Source organism: Lates calcarifer, linkage group LG5, assembly GCF_001640805.2.
Source record: "Lates calcarifer isolate ASB-BC8 linkage group LG5, TLL_Latcal_v3, whole genome shotgun sequence".
NCBI classification, from domain to species: Eukaryota; Metazoa; Chordata; class Actinopteri; family Centropomidae; genus Lates; species Lates calcarifer.
Window position 1 is genome coordinate 27,639,367 of NC_066837.1, and position 18,699 is coordinate 27,658,065.

Consider the following 18,699-nt stretch of genomic DNA (forward strand, 5'->3'; position numbering starts at 1 on the left):
GCTTTTAATACCACCTAGTCAGGCACAGAAAGAGAAAAAGAAAAAACTGAGATAGAGTTACGCAGAGATGAGAGATGGAGATGAGAGATGGGAGATGCCAGCAGAATTCAAAGTGAAACCCAGGTGTCTATCACCTCTCGTCCTGCAGTCCCCATCAGTCTTTCCCCGGTTTGTTTTTGCCTTGCTCCACACACTCGACTTGTCACGTCCTCCCTACCACCTCACACAATTCATTCATATCTCATTCTTACAATTTCTCACCCCCCCGCCCCCGCTCACATATCTCTTCTCTCCCCATCTGTCAAGTGCATTAGCTTACAGAGCTACAGGCTACAGATGTACCTGTCATGGGTTTCTATGTCAGGTGGTTTTGCATTAAAGTTAGTGTGTAAATATGTGTCTGCTTGAGTGTCCTGTGTGATGCATTACTGACATTTCTCCTGATTATCCTTCTGTTACATGATGATCCAGTTTTTCCCTACTGGGGCCTCTCCATCTCAGTCAGACTGCATTTATAGTATAGGCACGAGAAGCTTTAAAGGAAATAAAAGAGCTTCAAATTAAAACCCTTTAGCAGACCACAGTACCACTTACACTTTGGAAACTAGCCTCTTGAGGGTCGCCCTTATGGAATTCATTTTGTCCAAATAAAGAAACACAAAAAGATGGAAATACATTTCCAAAATCAGCTTTAACAGGGCAGGACTGCAGGCATTTGCTGAGCCTCCAGTAGCAGTATTGTATTTTGGCAATACAGCTACTGAAAAGTTAAAATGAACATTATTTACACAGTTTTAATGAATCATGAAACAAACAAATGACCTTCTGTTAAGTGATTTAAAATATCAAGTTACTGTCATTTGTTGTTAGCAAATGCTAGCTAACAGATTAGCTAGCTGCTCAGAATAACTGCTTGACAAAGTAAGACAACCGAAAAGAAATGTAGTTGTTTTTGGCATTTGTTGTTAATTGGTTTGTGGTTTCAGTCTAGACGTGAAAAATGCATGAATATCTGTTTTTTCTTTTTCAGATGACAAAAATGTTTTAAGTCAGCATAAAGTGCAGAATGTAGAACTTAGCTGTTAGCTAACAACCTGAAATCAATGAGGGAGACTTTCAACCTTAAATGCCCCAGTTTCATTGTTACTTAAGATCTTGGCATGACAAGTAAGTAAAGTAATTTATTTAGATTCACATTTGACTTCTTTCTGGTTCCTCTCTTTTTGTTTCAAGTTTTGCTTTGGCTTTCTCTTCATGCTGTCTTTATATCTCTCAACCCACTCATGGTTATATTCCAAACCTCACTTCTCATTCCCCGTCCACGCCCTTACAAGTGTGGGCCATGGAGTACACTGATGATGTGAATGCACACACACACACACACACACACACACACAGACAGGGAGGGCATTGCCATCCAATTCACCCCATCTGGGAGAGACTGTGGTTTGGCCACACTGCCCAAGATTTGTCCTGGCTGTCAGGATGGAAACTCTTGAGACCGTCAGCATGGCTAAATTAGGTCCTACATTACTCTGTTAGCACTGAACTCTGGCACAGGTGAGAACCCTTCCTCTCTCTGCCTTGTAGTGAACTGTAAGTTGGCTGGCCTACATACTTAACCCAAACTAAAGCAGTCAGTGTGTAAGCTGACACTGTTCTTTTCCTCACACCGAGGCTGTGGCTTCTTTGGAAAGCAAAGCTGTTGTTCGGTTGCTTGGGCAGAGCTCAGCCAAGCAGCAGTGGTAAATGGCCTGAAAATGACACTGGAGCAGGAACATTTCAGTCAGTGCTTCTATTAAATATGAAAGGAGGTTAAACTTTGGGTACAAATGAAGGGAAAAGGTCATAGGATAGAATGATTGGTTAATTTTTTTTAATGAATTTAATTGTGGTTTGTTCTTGTTTCTCATGCCTTCAAAACTTCAGTTCATTGTGAACTGCAAGTACCTGCTCATTTTCTATTCTCTTCTACCTTTGTTTGCCCACAGGACCTATTCTGTATTTTTTATTCAATGTTTTCTTACAGCTTATGCTGTTTTATCGCTTCGATTAATGTATTTTTAATGACTGTATGTGTGAAGTAAAGCGTCCAGTTATCTGAATTACTACCACTACCTCTGCTGGACCTGGGAAATGAAGAGAGAGATGTATGGATTGTTCCACTGTTTTGAAAACTCTACACTTGTCTGCCAAGGTTCTCCGCCAGGTTTTGCTCTGGCACAATGTTAACACAATTGACACATTTGGCAAAGCGGCTCACAAGTCTTTAATTCGTTTCAACATGAGCACTCGGACGAAGTGAAATTATGCTGCTTCTCTGAAAGTCATTTATCAGCACCTTCCACTGCCATTTTTCATTCTTATCCTAAAGACAGATATACAATATGAAATTGGTGATTAAAAATAATGGTGCTGAAAAGATTAGTTGATTCACAGAAAATAAAGTCATGGTTTCCTGCAGCAGCCTTGCCTTAAATGAAGACGGCCTCTGCTAACGTCAGATGAAATGATCGCATTTTCAGTTATTACATTACACAGCAAAGGCCATATATTTTATGAGTGAGTTGACTATTAAACCAACTAGCAACAGCACTGATACGAGATGAGATGCCTCATTATCTGTCTGATTTGCTGTGGGAAAAGTTGAGGCAGTTCTGAGGCACGTTTAGAGACAGTAAAGCCATTAGCCAGGCAGGTAAAGATTTCTTTGTTTCCAGCCTCTCAAAAGTGAAGATTGCTTGCTTTTTTTATCATTATAAATTGAATCCCTTTCACTTTTGGTTTAGTGTACTTGTTGGACAAAACAGGTAATTTAAGTAAAATGTCACTAAACAACTGGATCTCCCTTTGCAACAACACTGAAAGCAAGTGTTCATGCTGATATGGCTACAGACCATGATTTAAAATAAGATGGAATTCAACCCCTTGAGGAATCGAGATCCCGTTACATTAAGGGTCTTTCCCAGTCAAAGCCTGTCCCCTGAGCCTTGTTCCAAAGGCCACAGCAGGCTCTGCAGCCTGAGACTGGGGAGCGACTGTGGACAGTGGACAGGCAAAAGTTACCACATCCCTGCACCTGTTGTCTTATCGAAACAAAGGGGACTCTTGCTCACCACATGGGGCGCAACACCCCACAGTGTTGACATCTCTAGGAACAGAGCTCAAATTTTTCAACAAATCCAACCCCCTCTCCACTCCCACACATTCATTCACTGCATAAAACCACGCAGGATACCAGGATATCATGTTCCATCCATATAGAATGTGCCAGCAATGGGCAGTAATTTGTCCAGGTCTGGTGCCAGGGTGCCAGTTTATATTTAGAGGCACAACTGTGAGTGATTGTGGCTGGAAAGGAACGCCTTCCCCCCTCAAGCTCATCTCAGACATCTGTCTCTCTGAAACTGAATACTGCTGGCTGCTAATGCATGTTCAGACTTGATTCATGTGCACCATTAGTTTCTATCCTGCTGTCTTTAGGATTTGATAGAGAAAGTAAAGTTTGGTCTACAGATAGACTCTGTTATTTCCTTCTCTGTGTCAAAGATTTGTGCATAATTTTTTTTTTTCAAAATGAAAAAAGGCTTATGGAAGGGATGGTTCCTGGTAGTAGCTGAAAGGAAACAACAAGTTTACATTGTGGAGACAGCATATGTGTTTCTTTATATATGTGTGTTTGCAGGAGAAATGTCCTTATCATGTCTTGCCTACACACCAGTGAGAACAAGCATGCTGAGTCTGTGTCCTCGCTCACTATCACCACAGTGCTGTGGAAATGACTCGAAGATCACATGGCTGCCTTATCATGCTGGTCATGAGTTGCTCCAGAGGTTCACTGCGTGTGTGTTTATTTCCATCCCATTCTGTTCCACTACTGTGAAGCCTGGGGTAAACCCTCGTGGTCACATGACCACTAAGGAAGTGAGGCATCAATTCACTGCACAATAACAGTATGGCATCCCTCAAGTTTATGCCAACTGACTCTCACAGCTCCTTATATGGAGGCTCTATTCTTAGCACGTGTGCATGATATGAAGGAGCTGCTGTTAGACTCATTCTGAGCACAGTCCAACACCGGCCCTGTTGTCAGTTGTTCCTCTGTATCTACATGTTTCAAATTACTGTAACTTAAACTAAGGTAAAATGATCTCTATGGATCTTACTTGTATACTCAGACTTGGAGAGACAAATATTGTTCTTGAACTGGATGCAGTGTTAATTCATTTAAATGCTCTTGTACAAAGTCAAACAAAAATTGTGTCTGCTAAGAACTGGTTCAGATTTGACCCAAGACAAGTATTTAAACAATTAGTTCAATTAAATCATTTGATGAGTGGATCAACTGAGAACTATTTTGTTAACTGATTGTGTAAGTTATTTAAGAAGCAAAAATACCAGACAGTTCATGGTTCCGTCTCTTCAGATATGAAGACCTGCTCCTTCTCTATTTCATATCATCGTAAAATAAATATTGTTGGGTTTCGTACAGTTGGACAAAAGCAAATTGAATGGCATCTCCTTGGGTTCTCTTTGGCTGTTTTCTGACTGTTATCAACTGGACAACCAAATGGTGAATCCAAAAAACGAACCAGCAGATCAATCATTGTTGAAAATAATTATTAGTTGCAGATGACAGGCCTTCACAGGTTGATGGTTATGATCCAAGAGCTGACCTGGGACCTGATATGTGTCAGGCCCAAATAATTTTCAGCCTTGTATTATTCCCTTAAGTCTGGGGTCTATTAGTTAGTATGTCTGCTACCCTGAGCTCCCTCAAACAGCAGAGCCTTTTCTGTCCAGTCTAACTTTGTAACCATTTGGTGTTACTTGGTGCTTCCTTTACATAAGTGCTTCTGAATGAACTGGTGGTGCATCATGATGCAGCTAATGTTGGCATTATATCTCTAATTGGGTCTGTTCAGGTGAACAGCATTTTATATGAGTTTTTTATTAAAGGTTTGGGGTTTTTTGGACCTGGTCAGAATGTCGTTGAGTGTCTTACAGATTGGGTTTCTTTTTAAAAAGAGATTAATGTGTGCACATTGTGCTTGCGTGGGTTTTCCAAAGATATATATTGCGGACTGGGTTTGGGTTCTACAAAATACCCTTGATTGTCACAGGATTAAGGTTCAAATTATATTAAAAATACAAATGTACTGATGAAACCTCAGAAATAGATGCCTAGTCACATTTTGGTATCAGTTATGCACACCAAGAAAATGATGTGATGTCGTTTTGTCAATTATTATTTACCCCTTGTTCCAGTATATTACATTTCCTTTTTATGTTTTAAGCTAATATTCTAAGCCAGATCAACACTGTCCATTTGAATCACCTTGAATTAAGTGAATTAAAACAGAATCCTGATCTCCCTGAAGGTGTAATGTGTAAGAGCTTTGCAGAAAAACAAATGTGACTTGGAGAGCAGAGTAAACATTACGTCATAGTAATCTGTTCTCACTCTGACAAGAAATAAAAGAACCTCATCTTTTTGCTTTTTTTATTACCTGACTCCCAACATTTACACCAGTGGTCCAGTGCTGCGCAGCATCATCCAATCACGTCCCTTCACAACTCTTCTTCACACTCTCTCTGTGCTGGTTACCAAGGAGACAGTGAAGTGAAGTCTGGGAAGTGGAGCAACGTTTTTTTTTTTTTTTTTTTTTTTGCTGTTTTTTTTTTTTAATCTCTTTTATTTCTTTTCTTTTTCTTTCGACATCCCTGGGAATTGAGTGTTAACTCTTGGACTAATGCTTGTGTGTTTATCATATTACAAGTGAAGGAAGCGAGGCTTTCATTATGCAGTGTGCAGGGGGGATGCATGCATGTCAAAGAGCAGTTGTGTCACACGCTCTGTCACCTGATCCCCACTGTCCCACCTGTTCTCACCATTTTCTCTCTTTGTGATCCCACAATTCCTGGCGGGATGCAAGCACGCTTGATCTTTCCAGGAATCTGTCAGCAGTGGCAGGAAAGTGTGTATTTTAGCATGAACCAATTGGAGACTTTTAAACAATGAGCTGATGAGTGAAGTGGGCTAGTTCAGGCTGGATCAGTAGTGTAAGAATGAGAAAGGTGGGGGAGGGGTGGCCTTTAGTGTTGAACTCTATGGTGAAGGAAGCTGATGAAAAAGTCAGTTGATTGAAGATGACATGAGCCCAGAGGTTACATGTCAAGCCTTGGAGGTGCTTCTGTCCTTTCCAGTTCTTGCACCTGCACATACATGAACACACTCACATACTGTAGTACTGTATAGAAACTGCTTACCCAACCACATGCTCTTCAGTCTGGACTTTTTCCTCACCTCATATTTTACCTCATCATTCACTTTTGTTAAGAGAGTGGAAAAAGGCTGCAGTCACATTTTAAATATGTGCTGCAAATTCAGCGTTTACCTCTCCATTAAATGTCTAGGTTGCTGCTCCATCATCTGTCCATCCCCATGTGTCTCTCAGAGTGGGCTGTAAATTCAGCAGTATTTTTTTTTGTCCTGGCAGCATGGGGGGGGGGGCAAACAGCTGGGTCTGCCACAAGTTTTATGCTGTTGCAGCAGTATTAGTTATGGTATGGATGCAGAAAGCAGGCATCTTAAGAAAAATCTTTCTAGGAGGACCAGGACTTCAGGGGGCCCTGGGAGACAGATCATGAATCTGGATCAAGACCTGTGTAGCATAGTCTCTCTCTCCTGGTGTCCTCTAACTCTCCACCCAAGTGGAACCAGGTGAAAAAAAGACAGGAGTTCAATACAAAGGTGGATGCAGGCTGACAGAAGGACAGAAAATACTGCATCTGGGGACGAATGTGTCAGGCGGGTGCATTTGGGATTTAAGCATGTGTGTGTGTAAGTGTGTGTGTGTGTAATTGTCTCCACACATCCACACCCCACCAGGCTGTGTGCTCACTTAGTTCCCCAGGGCCTCTTTCAGCCATTGGCCATCAGATATAGACACAACTGATGTCTCTTCTCTCCTCTTTCCATTAAGTATATTCCTTCCTGGACTTCCATCCTCCTACGCATGCAAGCATACATACACATGCATTCTCTTCATCACCTCCTCTCCATCTCTGATTACTGTAGGAAACAGTTTGCTGCAGTGCTGTACAGTACAGTACGTCTGCTAGCCCTCTGTATCTCTCCTCTGCTTTGCTTTTACTTTCTCGCTAATCCCTCTCTTGAATGATTTATTTGAGGGGTGAAACTGGGTAAACATAATAGGGCTGATACACTCATCCTACACCCCCTGCCCTCTGCTGCATCTCTCTTTCTCTCTGTGCCTCTTCTCTTTCATTTTCCCTTCTTTGTCCCTACCTTCCCTCTGCTTCTGTTCCTCTCCATCCTCCCTCACTCTCTTTCCTTCTGCATGCACCTCCAACTCCAGCGTCAGCACTTCTCTCACCCTCGTGTCGCCGTGCTTTATGAGTAAATCGGAGCTCGCTTGACTCCCGTGAACCCCTCAGCTTGCCGAGCCGCCGCTGCTCTGCTGCCCTTGGGACTAAAGATGTGTTGACAGGATTTGATTTTTAGAATATGTGTGATAGGCTCATGTGGGTTTGGGATTAAGTTCATATGAGAGGTGTCACCCCGAAAATGTTGCGTTTTTGTCACATAAACCGACCGACAGAAGACACATACATCAAAATAAAAGAATTCTGATGGTATTGGTTCCTCTTTGAGGGTAAAATAAGAGGATTGTTATCAATTTCTTGTCTTAGCGTTAATATTGTATGAAACTGGTGTGCTAATTAGCTTGGCTTGTAGACTGTTAGCAGGCAGGAAAATCGCTAGCATGACTTTGTCCAAAGCAGAGTCAGGCAGTAATTCATTAGTGACGTGTTACTGTAATGTTAAGGGTTAAGCGTCTGATAGGACTCAATTGCTAACACGATAGCTTGTCAACTAGCTACTGATAGGTTTGTAAGGAATTACCAGGGCTTTGTTCAGAGTTGGCGGGTGAGCATGTGACTTCTTGATTGCTGTGTCCAGTCACCATGGCTACACTGCTGTAGCTGTTGATGGTCATTAAATAACTTCACACTGGAGACTAGCTGCTTGTTAAACCACAGTGTTTTGCTTTTTATTTTTCTATGTGCTAAGGGAAAAATGCAAAATAAGGTTAGCATACAGGCATACAAGCAGGGGAAGGTGCTAGCCTTTTTTTTGTCCAAGATTCAATAATAAGCATACTGGCACATCTAAAGATCACTAATGTGTCTTGTTTTTTTGTTTTTTTTTTAACCTGCACACAAATCTAAACATGTCTGTCCAGCACTCCTGGTAGCCATGTTTTTGAACTTTGGAAAGAGCCAGGTTAGCTGTCTTCACACTATACTAATTCTATCCTGTCTCCAGTGCTAACATGGAAGACATGAGATTGCTATTGACTCTGACATTGACTCGTCTCACTGCTGGGGAGATAAACCCTGTTCTCAAAATGTTGAACTTAAAACTTAAAGACATAAAGTTCTTTCCTCTCTTCCTTCTACAGATGCAGATACTTGACAAGTTCCCAATTGAGGGAGGGCAGAAAGACCCAAAGAAGAGGATCATCCCATTTCTCCCAGGTAATAGCCTGCTCTTGAGCTCCAGTTATCTGAACAGGCTCCCATATTAATAATGTATGGCTGGCACTCACGGGGCATCAATATGAGATGGTTACCGATGCCTGTCTGTGGTGCATGTGTGTGCCTGAGTGTGTATGGATTAAAAGCTGTGTGTATTACTGTATTAGTGCTGACAAGGCGTTATATGTGACTTTCAAATCTCAGCTGTTTGCATCCCTGTATATCTTTTGTGTCTGTTTTTGTAATATTTTTAAATTGAGCTCATCGTGATCATTTGATTACATGGCTATATTTGTGTGTGAGTGTCCTAGTATTGATTTGAGTCACGGCACAAATGCTCGTCTCTTCTCCTGTAAGTCGTCGCCTGACATTCAGGTTCATGGCGACCTACAGGACAGTGTGTCAGTGACTGATGATGGTGTTTATGGCAGGTCAGTGTCCAGGGCAGAAGGGCTGACAGTGATTCTGCTAATCACACTGATGTCCTGTGTATGTGTGTCTATGTGTACACCTTCCTGTTTGTCATGCAGATTTCTGTAGATTCATTTGTGCTTAGGGAGTGGAGGCAGAGCAGTCTGTTGACAGCAGTATATCTTGGTAAAGGCTTGGTGTAAGCTCGGTGGCCAACACAAGGTGCCAGCATACTGTAAATGCTCTCTGTCTCCCCTCAAACCCTCCTTCTCCTTTGGGTGTCTCTGTCTCTTGCTGACACACATTTACAAACAAAACCAATTTGGAAGCCGACCAAACATCCACCTACCTGTCTTCTATTAAGCTTGTGGTGCCAGACGCAAACATTATTGACAAATGCTCATCATTTTGGGATAAGAGGAGGGCTTAAAATGCATGCATGACCCATGTGTGCATAAATCGTTTTTGTTATTTAAAGAGCCGTGTCAGAGACGGAGGTCATGCAATCCATAGGGCGGTGGGGGTAGCTGGGGCCCTAAAATTGGTTCGACCATAAAGGATCAACATTGTACATTACCGGCATCTCCTGGCAGGCTGGGGTATTACATGCAGCAGTCCACACTGCAAAATCAACTGAAATTAGTTGTATTTTTAGGGAGGGCTGTGTGTCTGTGTTAAATACTTACTCCTCTTTCCCCTGTATTTTGTTTCTCCTTTTTTCTTCCTAACTATCATCACACCTTTCCTCTATTTTCCTTCACCTTCTTCCTCTCCTTCATTTTGATTTTTTCCCCTTCGCTTTTCCCCACAGGCAAGATCCTGTTCCGGAGGAGTCATGTGCGAGATGTGGCCATGAAGCGGCTGCGTTTCATCGACGACTACTGCAGGGTAAAGAGATCTTACTGTAAACATGTTCCCCAGTTCCCCATCTGACTCTGGAATGTCCCCCCAGCCTGTGAGGGGTCAGAAGTCACGGCCTATACCGTCCTTTCACATGCTTTTAATATGGGATATAAAGCTGAGACACAACTGTGGATGTAGAGCACAGCGAAGAGTAGTGTATTAGTGCTATTATGAGACATTGGAAGAGCTCTTACAGTTACGTTTTCCGAGGCTGTGAAGGACCTGGCATGGTGAGGAATTATTATATTTTCCTACTACAGCTTTGTTTATTTTCATATGTACCACAATCAGAGAGGCAGGGTGACCTAGTTGTGCATCAAACTTCTCTGTCACTGCACAACATGAAACAAACCTTGAGCTCTTCCACTATTTCAAAGTCTCACTCATTAACAACCTTATCCCCTCGTTTGATACAGCTAAGACAGAAAGTTCTCCTCCAAATTAGCGTCCCCTTCCTAAAAGCAAAAAAAAAAAAAAAAAAAAAACCTTGAAAGCAATGGCCTTTTGTTATTCTGTAGTTCAAGGGAGACTCGCCTTATCGCTTCCTGTTCCCTCTCTTATTAGTTTGTTTTTATTTTTTTTATCCCGGCTTTAGATCCTTTCCTCCACCATGCCTTCCCCACTTCCTTCCTTCCTTCATCTTGGCACAAAGCCTATGTTTGTCTCTATACACATAATTAGGTAACAGTATCGTTGGCCTGTATTAAGAAAGGTTAGCCACAGTATCAGCTTGGTAATTGGGACCAAAAGAAGTATAAAAACCGAAAGCAATTATAAACATTTGAAATGAACCTGATCCTTAGCTTAGCACCAGCAAAGCTTTATTAAAGGGAACCAGCTTCCTCATTACCCAAATAACCTGAAGCGCTCTAATGTTTACAGTTGCTGTAGTGAGCCTGTTTCTTAGCTCGGCACTGTGGAGTGTGCCGCACTGTGTACTTCCTACATCCTGCTTATGAGGCAAACAACAGAGAAGAAGAGTAATTACCCAGTGTTCTCAAAGGATCTGCTCTCTAGAGATTGCGGGAGACTGAGTCCAGCCGGTTGTGGGTGCACAGCCAGATATGGTCTCTTCAATCACAACCACAAGGTTCTTTCAATAATATAGGATGAGAGTGGAGCAAGGATGTTTCGAGTCATATAAAATTTATTTTCTCTGATCAATAGTTTTATTACCTGTTAGCAGACCTGTAAATAAATAATCAAGCACCTGAGACACAGTTATTTTTTAAGACAAAAGCTGTAATACAAAAACAAAGGAAAAAAACTTGAGGGCATCATACAGTGTTGTTATAGTGAATGTGTTAGCAGACCTATTACACATCAATCACCAGTATTCATTCCTTTTAACTCTGTTTTGGGCCCCACCAACCTCTGAGTAAAATGCTGAGCTTTTTTGTTGAAAACTGGAACTGTATAGTGATAATTCTCACAAGCTACACATTTCATCCATTGTTAAAATAAAAAAAAAAAATACTAGTTCAGCTTTAAAGGGCTGGAAAATTACCAGGGTGCTCCATATTCACCTAAAGAATAATTTTGAATATAGGCTATTATCTGTTTTTTACCCACCCATCTCTCTCTGTCTCTCTCTCTCTAGGCGCTGGTGCGACTCCCTCCACAGATCTCTCAGAGTGAGGAGGTGCTGCGCTTCTTTGAGACGAAAGCTGAGGACATCAATCCTCCAGTGGAGTGAGTGTCACATACAGTTCATGTTTAACACACAAACACCAAGCACATGTACACATACTGTATACATATATGTCATCAGCTTGCTGATTTATGTGTTGCTGTGCTGTAGTGACACCATCTCTGGCAGAGTTGAAGGGAACCTGGTTTAACTGACTGTGAAAATGTGGATGGTTGGGAATCACACCCCCCCAGCTGCTAATGGTAGCTTATGTGAACATGGATGTTGCTCACTCCCAAAAAAACTATAGTCTGAAATTCGACACTGGGGCATTGGTCTGTAATGACCAGTAGCCTACAGTGGCTAATGCTAGCTAACCTCAGCAGAGTTTTTTAGACACCAGTTTCATTTGATGATTATATCTCAACAAGTAGCTGGTTCTGCAGACTCTCTGTTGTTGCAGAGGTGAGATGCCACCACAGTAGTGACGGTGCGTTGCCTACAAACTGACAGATTCATATGCACCCGCATGCATATAAGTACAGTAACTCTCACATAGAAATAGACATAGAAATGATCCCATCTCATCACTGATGATCTCGATGAATTAAATCAGTTTGTTGACTGATGATGTTACAATAGCTCGGCTGCTGTTGATACACCAAGCTCACGTGCCTGAACACCTGTGTGTCATCCTCTAAATGTCAACTTCTTTTGCGAGTTATCATTTCACACTGAATCACAAAAAAAAAATTCTGCATGACTGTACAGTGGCTAAGCTCATTACCTCTCAGTCTGTTCTCACTTTCTAGTCTATTCCCAAATCAGCTCTTTCTCTCAGAGTTCGTTAAAACCTCCTACCAGGCCAGGCGGAGGGGGAGGGAGACAGAGAGAGGAGTTGATGGATGTGAGAGTGGGAGGAGGAGAATGACTTGTTTCATAGCAGGAGATAGCCCCTTTGGGTAGTTTTTAATTAGAGAACACACTCTCCTCTCCAAACCTCAAATGCCAGTATCGCACTATTCATTTGTAATGTGTTCCTGTATGCACCTGAGACAGCTGCACCCGAGGCGCTGCAACTCAGTACTCTTGTTAGACCCAGGCTATGTCTTTTTTTGTATTTTAATTACTCCTCTCCTCTCCTCTCCTCTCCTCTCCTCTCCTCTCCTCTCAATCTGTAGTTTAGAGTTTTGTCCTTGCTTTTCTCTCTTGGATGAGAACAAGAAGTGAAGCAGGCAGGATTTAGTGACCTCTGTCTGCCAGTGTTTTTCAGCACAGCATAGTATCTGCCCCCTTTCTTCCTCCCTCCTCTAGTTCTTTGTATCTAACTTGGCCTCATAAATTTAAGCATGTTTAATTGACACGGCAGCTCAGGGTTACAAACGCCGCCAACACAGTCATTCTTTGATCAACAGCTTTGGTTTCCTCGCTGTCCGTGCAGCTTTCCATCTTTTCCATCTACAGCTTTCCAGCCCTTATGCCCTCCATCTTTTCCAGTCTTTCTTTCCATGAACATCATTCTATTACTCGCCCACTCTCTCTCTCTCTCTCTCTCTCTCTCTCTCTGTCCTGTATATGCCAGTGTGTTTTGGTGCATAAAGAAATGGCATTAATCTTCTTGTCAAGAGTTGTTGGAGATGAAGCCATACATGAGGAGCATTGATAAAAGTGTGGAAACACTGCCTCCATCACTTCTGTTAGCCCCCACCTGTAATACACACAGTGGTGCAGTCATTTAAAATACTTTGATCTACTGAAATTGATGTTTAAACAGGACTTTAAATGTTATGGAAATTCACCATGGACAAAGCACATTCAAGGACTCCATTCAGGTAGTTTGACACATTCAAAATTAAACACTGATGAAGATACAGAGAAGTTCTGTTCTTTAGTACAATCTGATGTGCTTTTAGTGAAAGTCAAATTTTGATTTTGAATTACTGCAGTAGAGTAGAAGTTGAGATCATTGAGTTGTAGGCTGTGTTCACACTGTTTTAAGCAGTGGGTGTGTCTGTGAGGGCATGTTGCTTGGTTTGTAATATTCACAGACAGTATTTTACAACTCTGGAAAGCTGAAGCAACTGAAAGCTCTGAAAGCAACTGTTTTATCTGGAGGTTAAAAGCAGAAATACAGTGTTGATGTTACTAGAATGCTGGATGATGTCATGTTGCATTGTAGCAAAAATTGAATGTAATTTGACTTTATTTCTACAGAAGGATCTGACTCTGCTTTGTTTAGAAATGCATGTCATATTAGGCTGCATACAAAACAGTATCATCTGACAGCCACAGAATATACTATTGGCTGTCAGTAGATTGAAGTAGGTATATCAGTTGAAAAAATGTAGAAAAGTACACAATGATAAATTCCTGTGCCTGATGCTTATTTTTGTTCCAGGCTTACAGTGTCTTTTGGATTGGACCATTTTGGGACGGGGTGTCGTCTAATATGGCTTTAATTGGCATAGAAACCAAGACAAGTGAGCACAGCCTGAGGAAATATTTTAGTAAATATATAATATTATTATGTCTCCGTTTTCTAACACATTCATTGAAAGTCACAATGAAAACACTGTTGCTATTGACCATGTTACTGCAGAAGGCTGGCTGTGTAGCGGAAGTAGAAGTATGAACCCGGACATGGTGTAGTTGTGGAGATCTCAGCCTGAGGAAGGCTGTACTTCAGTCAGGTTCTCTGTATCCCTGCAGGCTCTCACTCTCTCACTCTGTCTTAATAAAAGAAGAAAATAGTAAAGGGAGTGAAAAGCCCACTCTGTTGAAAAAAAAAGAAAAAGAAAGAGACTGCTCAGTTAATGGCTAGTAAGACGTCATGATCCAGAGAACTTGACTCGACTGGCTAAATTGGATAGGTTCTTCTCATTCCCTACCCATAATGCATCTGCTAAATGAAAATGAATCATTGTGTGTGTGTGTGTGTGTGGTGCGTGCGCGCGTGTGTGTGTGTGCAAGAATGAGATTGGCCATTGATTTAAAGTTGTGATTGGAGAGTGTGTGGTAGCTGTGTGTGTCCTGAGTACTGTGGAGGATGAAAGGTGATTTGGAACCCTGAAGGATGGACTACAGAATAGTAATATTAATCTACCATGGTCTGTGTGTGTGTTAGCTCACATGTTAGCCTACATCCAAGCAATGTCATATGGACTTCTTACCCAGCATGCCCTCTGTTTGCTTTTTATGCTTTTATGTGTGTAGTGTTCTGGAGAACTTTGTGAATTGTGTTGTTGAGCCTTTTCGTATTATCTGCCAGTAACTAGTCCTGTTTTTTCATATTTACATCCAGAATCAAACTCATTTATTAAACATGAATCCTCTCTAATTCCTCACTGAGTTCGTTAGTACATTAAGCAGTGCAAGTTCATTTTCTTTTGTAATTAATGTTAATCAGTTACAGCAGATAAAGTCTACCACTGGAAACACTGTCATTTCAACCAGTGAAAGCAAGAAAGGTGAGAAGATGCTGCCAGTAATCCTTACAGTAGAAGTTTCATGTGTATAAGTTGCTACAGCAACAGCAACAGCAACTTATTGAACTCTAAAATTCCCCTGCCAAAATGTCAATAAAATCATTTAAAAAATATTGTCGAACCTCTTAGTAAATTGGCACACCATATGGTGAACAGAAAATTAACAATGTGAGTTTATTTTAGTAATTTATTTTAATTTTAATTTTTTAGTTAGTCCTGGGCCAATCATAGATTTTGTTATTAAAAAGAAAATTCCAAAGAAGTTCTTTAGAATCACTTTCATATCCAGTTAAGAATGAATCCACCCATAGGAGTGGTTTTTTGCATGAGGCCTCATTTGATTTGGTAAGAAACACTTAAGGTAAACACAACAGTGTTTTGATAAAACAATCCCAACTCAATGTCCCCTTAATAGCTTTGGCTCAGTGCTGCAAGTAATAATAGATACTGAGCTTGTGTTTCAACTGATCCATCTTTATTACAACTTGTCAAACTCCATCCTCTGGTGAACACTGAAAGATGTGGTTGAAAGCACCAGAGAGTGCTATTAGGTGGAACGGTTGGAACTGTTTCATCTTCTACTGTTACTACTGCTACTTCCTAGGTCAAAATCAAACTTTAACATCCACAGACTACCTCCATAACAGGCTTTCATCACAGATTTATCTCATTGTCTCTCAAAAAATAGCAATTTAAAAAGCTCCTTGTAAAACTTTTTAAAATGCATGACATGCTGCCAAAAGGAGCTGATAATATCTGAATATTCTGAGCAGTATGCATGTATCTCCTTTCCCACTTTTCCTCTTACCCTGCATAATAGGACATCATTTTGATGAGTCGACATAATTGGCTAGCAAGTGCTAATTAGGAAGAAGCTGGCATCAAATTCTCATTCACTTTGAGCCACGGTTCCTGAAAGCAGAACAAGAGAGGGGAAAAGCTGCTAATAAGTGTAAAAATCCATCTATGGCTAAGTATTCTCTTATTGTTGATTGTCTACTTTGCCTGATTTCTCAACTTCATGAGAAATACTTTTTGGTGACTTTAGTGTGTTTCCCACAGTGTGAGCAAGTAACAGCATAAGAAAATGTTTTGTGTAAGTGACCACTGAAAAGTGGTTAAAGTCTGCATGATGTCAATTTTTTCACTTGCATTTGAACGGCCATGGGCAGCCTAAATTTTGAGACTGTACAGAGTGTGCACTACAAGTGCACCTACTGCAGATGTGCCAGAGAAGTGACCTGGCTGCTTGTTTCAGGTCCTACACAAACCAATCTGTTGGCCCACAAAAAAAAATGATGCAACAGTTTCCATCAGTCTTTTTAAATTATTACAACTTATACTGAAATTATCTTCACCCAACAAACTACACTTCAGGGGAGTTAGGGGAATTAGTTTTTCCTCTATAATTAAAAGGTATTTTTAATTACAACTTATGTAAGAATTGTTAGAATAAACACAAGTTTTTCACTCATTAAAATTAAGTTGTTCCACAGAGAATGATAGCAATATCTACTCCAGAAAACAACTCATTTTATTTATAATAAATACTGTCAATAAATGCCCTGTACTGACTTTCACCATTACCTTGAGCTCCTCTCACACAAGATCAAATCCTGGATCAATTCTCTGGCTCAAAATCTGAAGCAGTGACTGCAGAATAGGGACATACTGGTTCCATCACAGCAAACCTCCTTAAACTAAGCCACCATTGTTCAGAGGTCAAGGGGCTGGAGCATAGAATGACATAGTATTATTGAATCAACTGTTTGTTTTTTAGTGCTTTAGTTTTAGTGTCAGGTAGATACATGTAGGTCTGGGTGATACTGACAGAATCACATATGCAAAATGTAATCATGATTTTACTCCAGTCAAGGGCTGGAGCATAGAATGACATAGTATTATTGAATCAACTGTTTGTTTTTTAGTGCTTTAGTTTTAGTGTCAGGTAGATACATGTAGGTCTGGGTGATACTGACAGAATCACATATGCAAAAATGTAATCATGATTTTACTCTCCACAACACAAATGAAAAGACCTAATAGGCTGAGCAGATTTGTCAAATGTAACTTTATCATTCTTACCCATCACTGTGCTAAAGGGTATGATGGCCAGAATATAAGTACTCAGTTTCATTCTGTTCTGTTTTCTGTACAGTATTTGCTTCCACCTGGGCACACAGGAAGTTATATAATTATATAATTATACATCTTGCGTTAGCCTCAGAGAAATCCTTATATAGTCACAGCTAGCCTTGACCCTAAGGTAACAGGCTCCCTAAATCTCATCTAGAAGAAAATGTCAGTGGAGATCAGACACTGACATGTTAAGTGTTTGATTACTGTTCTCTCCAGTTGAGACATATTGCAGAACTACCTTTAAACCTCAAGCTGAGATGGAGATGACTATTCCCTTTTTTATTTCATATAGTCTTGAGTACTCTAATTTCCTTCACCCTCAATGCAAGGTTCTTGTGATAGCATAAAGAGCTCCATGTGGTCACATAAGTGCCTACATTACAGACAGCCTTATATCACCATCAGGTTTCTAAAGTCCTCTGGTCAGGGTTTGTTGGTTGTTTCTCACTCACTAAGCTCACAGGCTGAAAATGAAAGGAGGCCGAGCTTTTGAGGTTGTGGCCCCTAAACTTTTGCACTCACTCTCTTTGGACACTATGGACACCTTTAAAAGGCATAATTATTATTTTTCTTCATTTCTATTCTTCTTTGTTTTTACTCTTGTTAAGTCTGGTGCTCAGTTTTCTCTACCTTATTTCCCCTCTCCCATCTAGTGTTCATCCCTCTTCTCCATTGTCCATGAGTTACAAAGCATCCCTCCCTCTCTCCTCCTCACCTCCCCTCTTTCTCCTCCCAGTCATCTGTCCGTTCCAGTCCGTCTGCTGTGAGTAGAAGACAGGCGACAGACTCACTCAACCTTAATGGATAAGCTGCTCTGTTCCCCTTACAATTAGGATCAATAGCACTCACAGGAGACCGCACAGCACAACATGAGCAGCATACAGTGATGGCGTCGATGGGGTTAAACACTTTAAGCGTTGTTAGAGTGGTGAGGAGTGGTCAGCTGAGCACGTGGCCTGTGGGAGGTCTTGTGTGTGTGTGTGTACATGTATGTATGAGCATTTATTGACTGGTCTTAAATGGAGCAGTTCATGCAATTATATTTGAAAATGTTTGTGTTCATACCCAAAGAGATGTAACAGCAGGAGAATAGTTGAGTTTTTTTTTTCAGGACTAAATTGGTCTCGCTCGCTGTGTGCAGCATGTTTATTGTTGTCAGGTTATTTCAGTGCACCTCCTGTCTGCCTCTGTTCTACAGTCTCTGCTCTATTTTTTTCCTCTCACCATCATCTTACATGGATGCACTCATTCACCCGCCCACCCGCCCAACCGATGCAGTGTCTGACTCACTTGTGCTCTCCTCCTCAAACACACTTACTCACAGGGTGTTGTCAAAGGTGGGGTTGGGCTTGCTACAGTAATAGCTTTGGGAGGACCAGGCTGTACATGAGTGTGATGAATATAGTGGGCTAGGACAGCTGTAGCTACCAGGGTGATGAAATGTGTCCACTTTATCACTTCCCAGAAAAGGGGGAAGGAGAGGAGGAAGGGAAGTGAAATGTGGGTGGGGTCCCTGAGGAGATGAGGAGGTCAAAACAGGGGAGTGTGAGGCTGACACCGTACTGA

At 41.2% G+C, this 18,699-nt stretch overlaps 1 protein-coding gene across 5 annotated transcripts in view; it reads left to right on the forward strand.

Annotated features, from left to right (window-relative positions):
- The window catches only part of sh3pxd2aa (SH3 and PX domains 2Aa), a 96,305-nt gene that overhangs the window by 19,536 nt on the left and 58,070 nt on the right, over positions 1-18,699 (forward strand). For all 5 annotated transcript variants that reach the window (XM_018678415.1, XM_018678416.1, XM_018678417.1 and 2 more), the window contains 3 exons: positions 8,490-8,565; positions 9,788-9,864; positions 11,480-11,571. In XM_018678415.1, the coding sequence (XP_018533931.1) occupies positions 8,490-8,565; positions 9,788-9,864; positions 11,480-11,571 (245 nt within the window). The remainder of the gene's footprint in view (positions 1-8,489; positions 8,566-9,787; positions 9,865-11,479; positions 11,572-18,699) is intronic.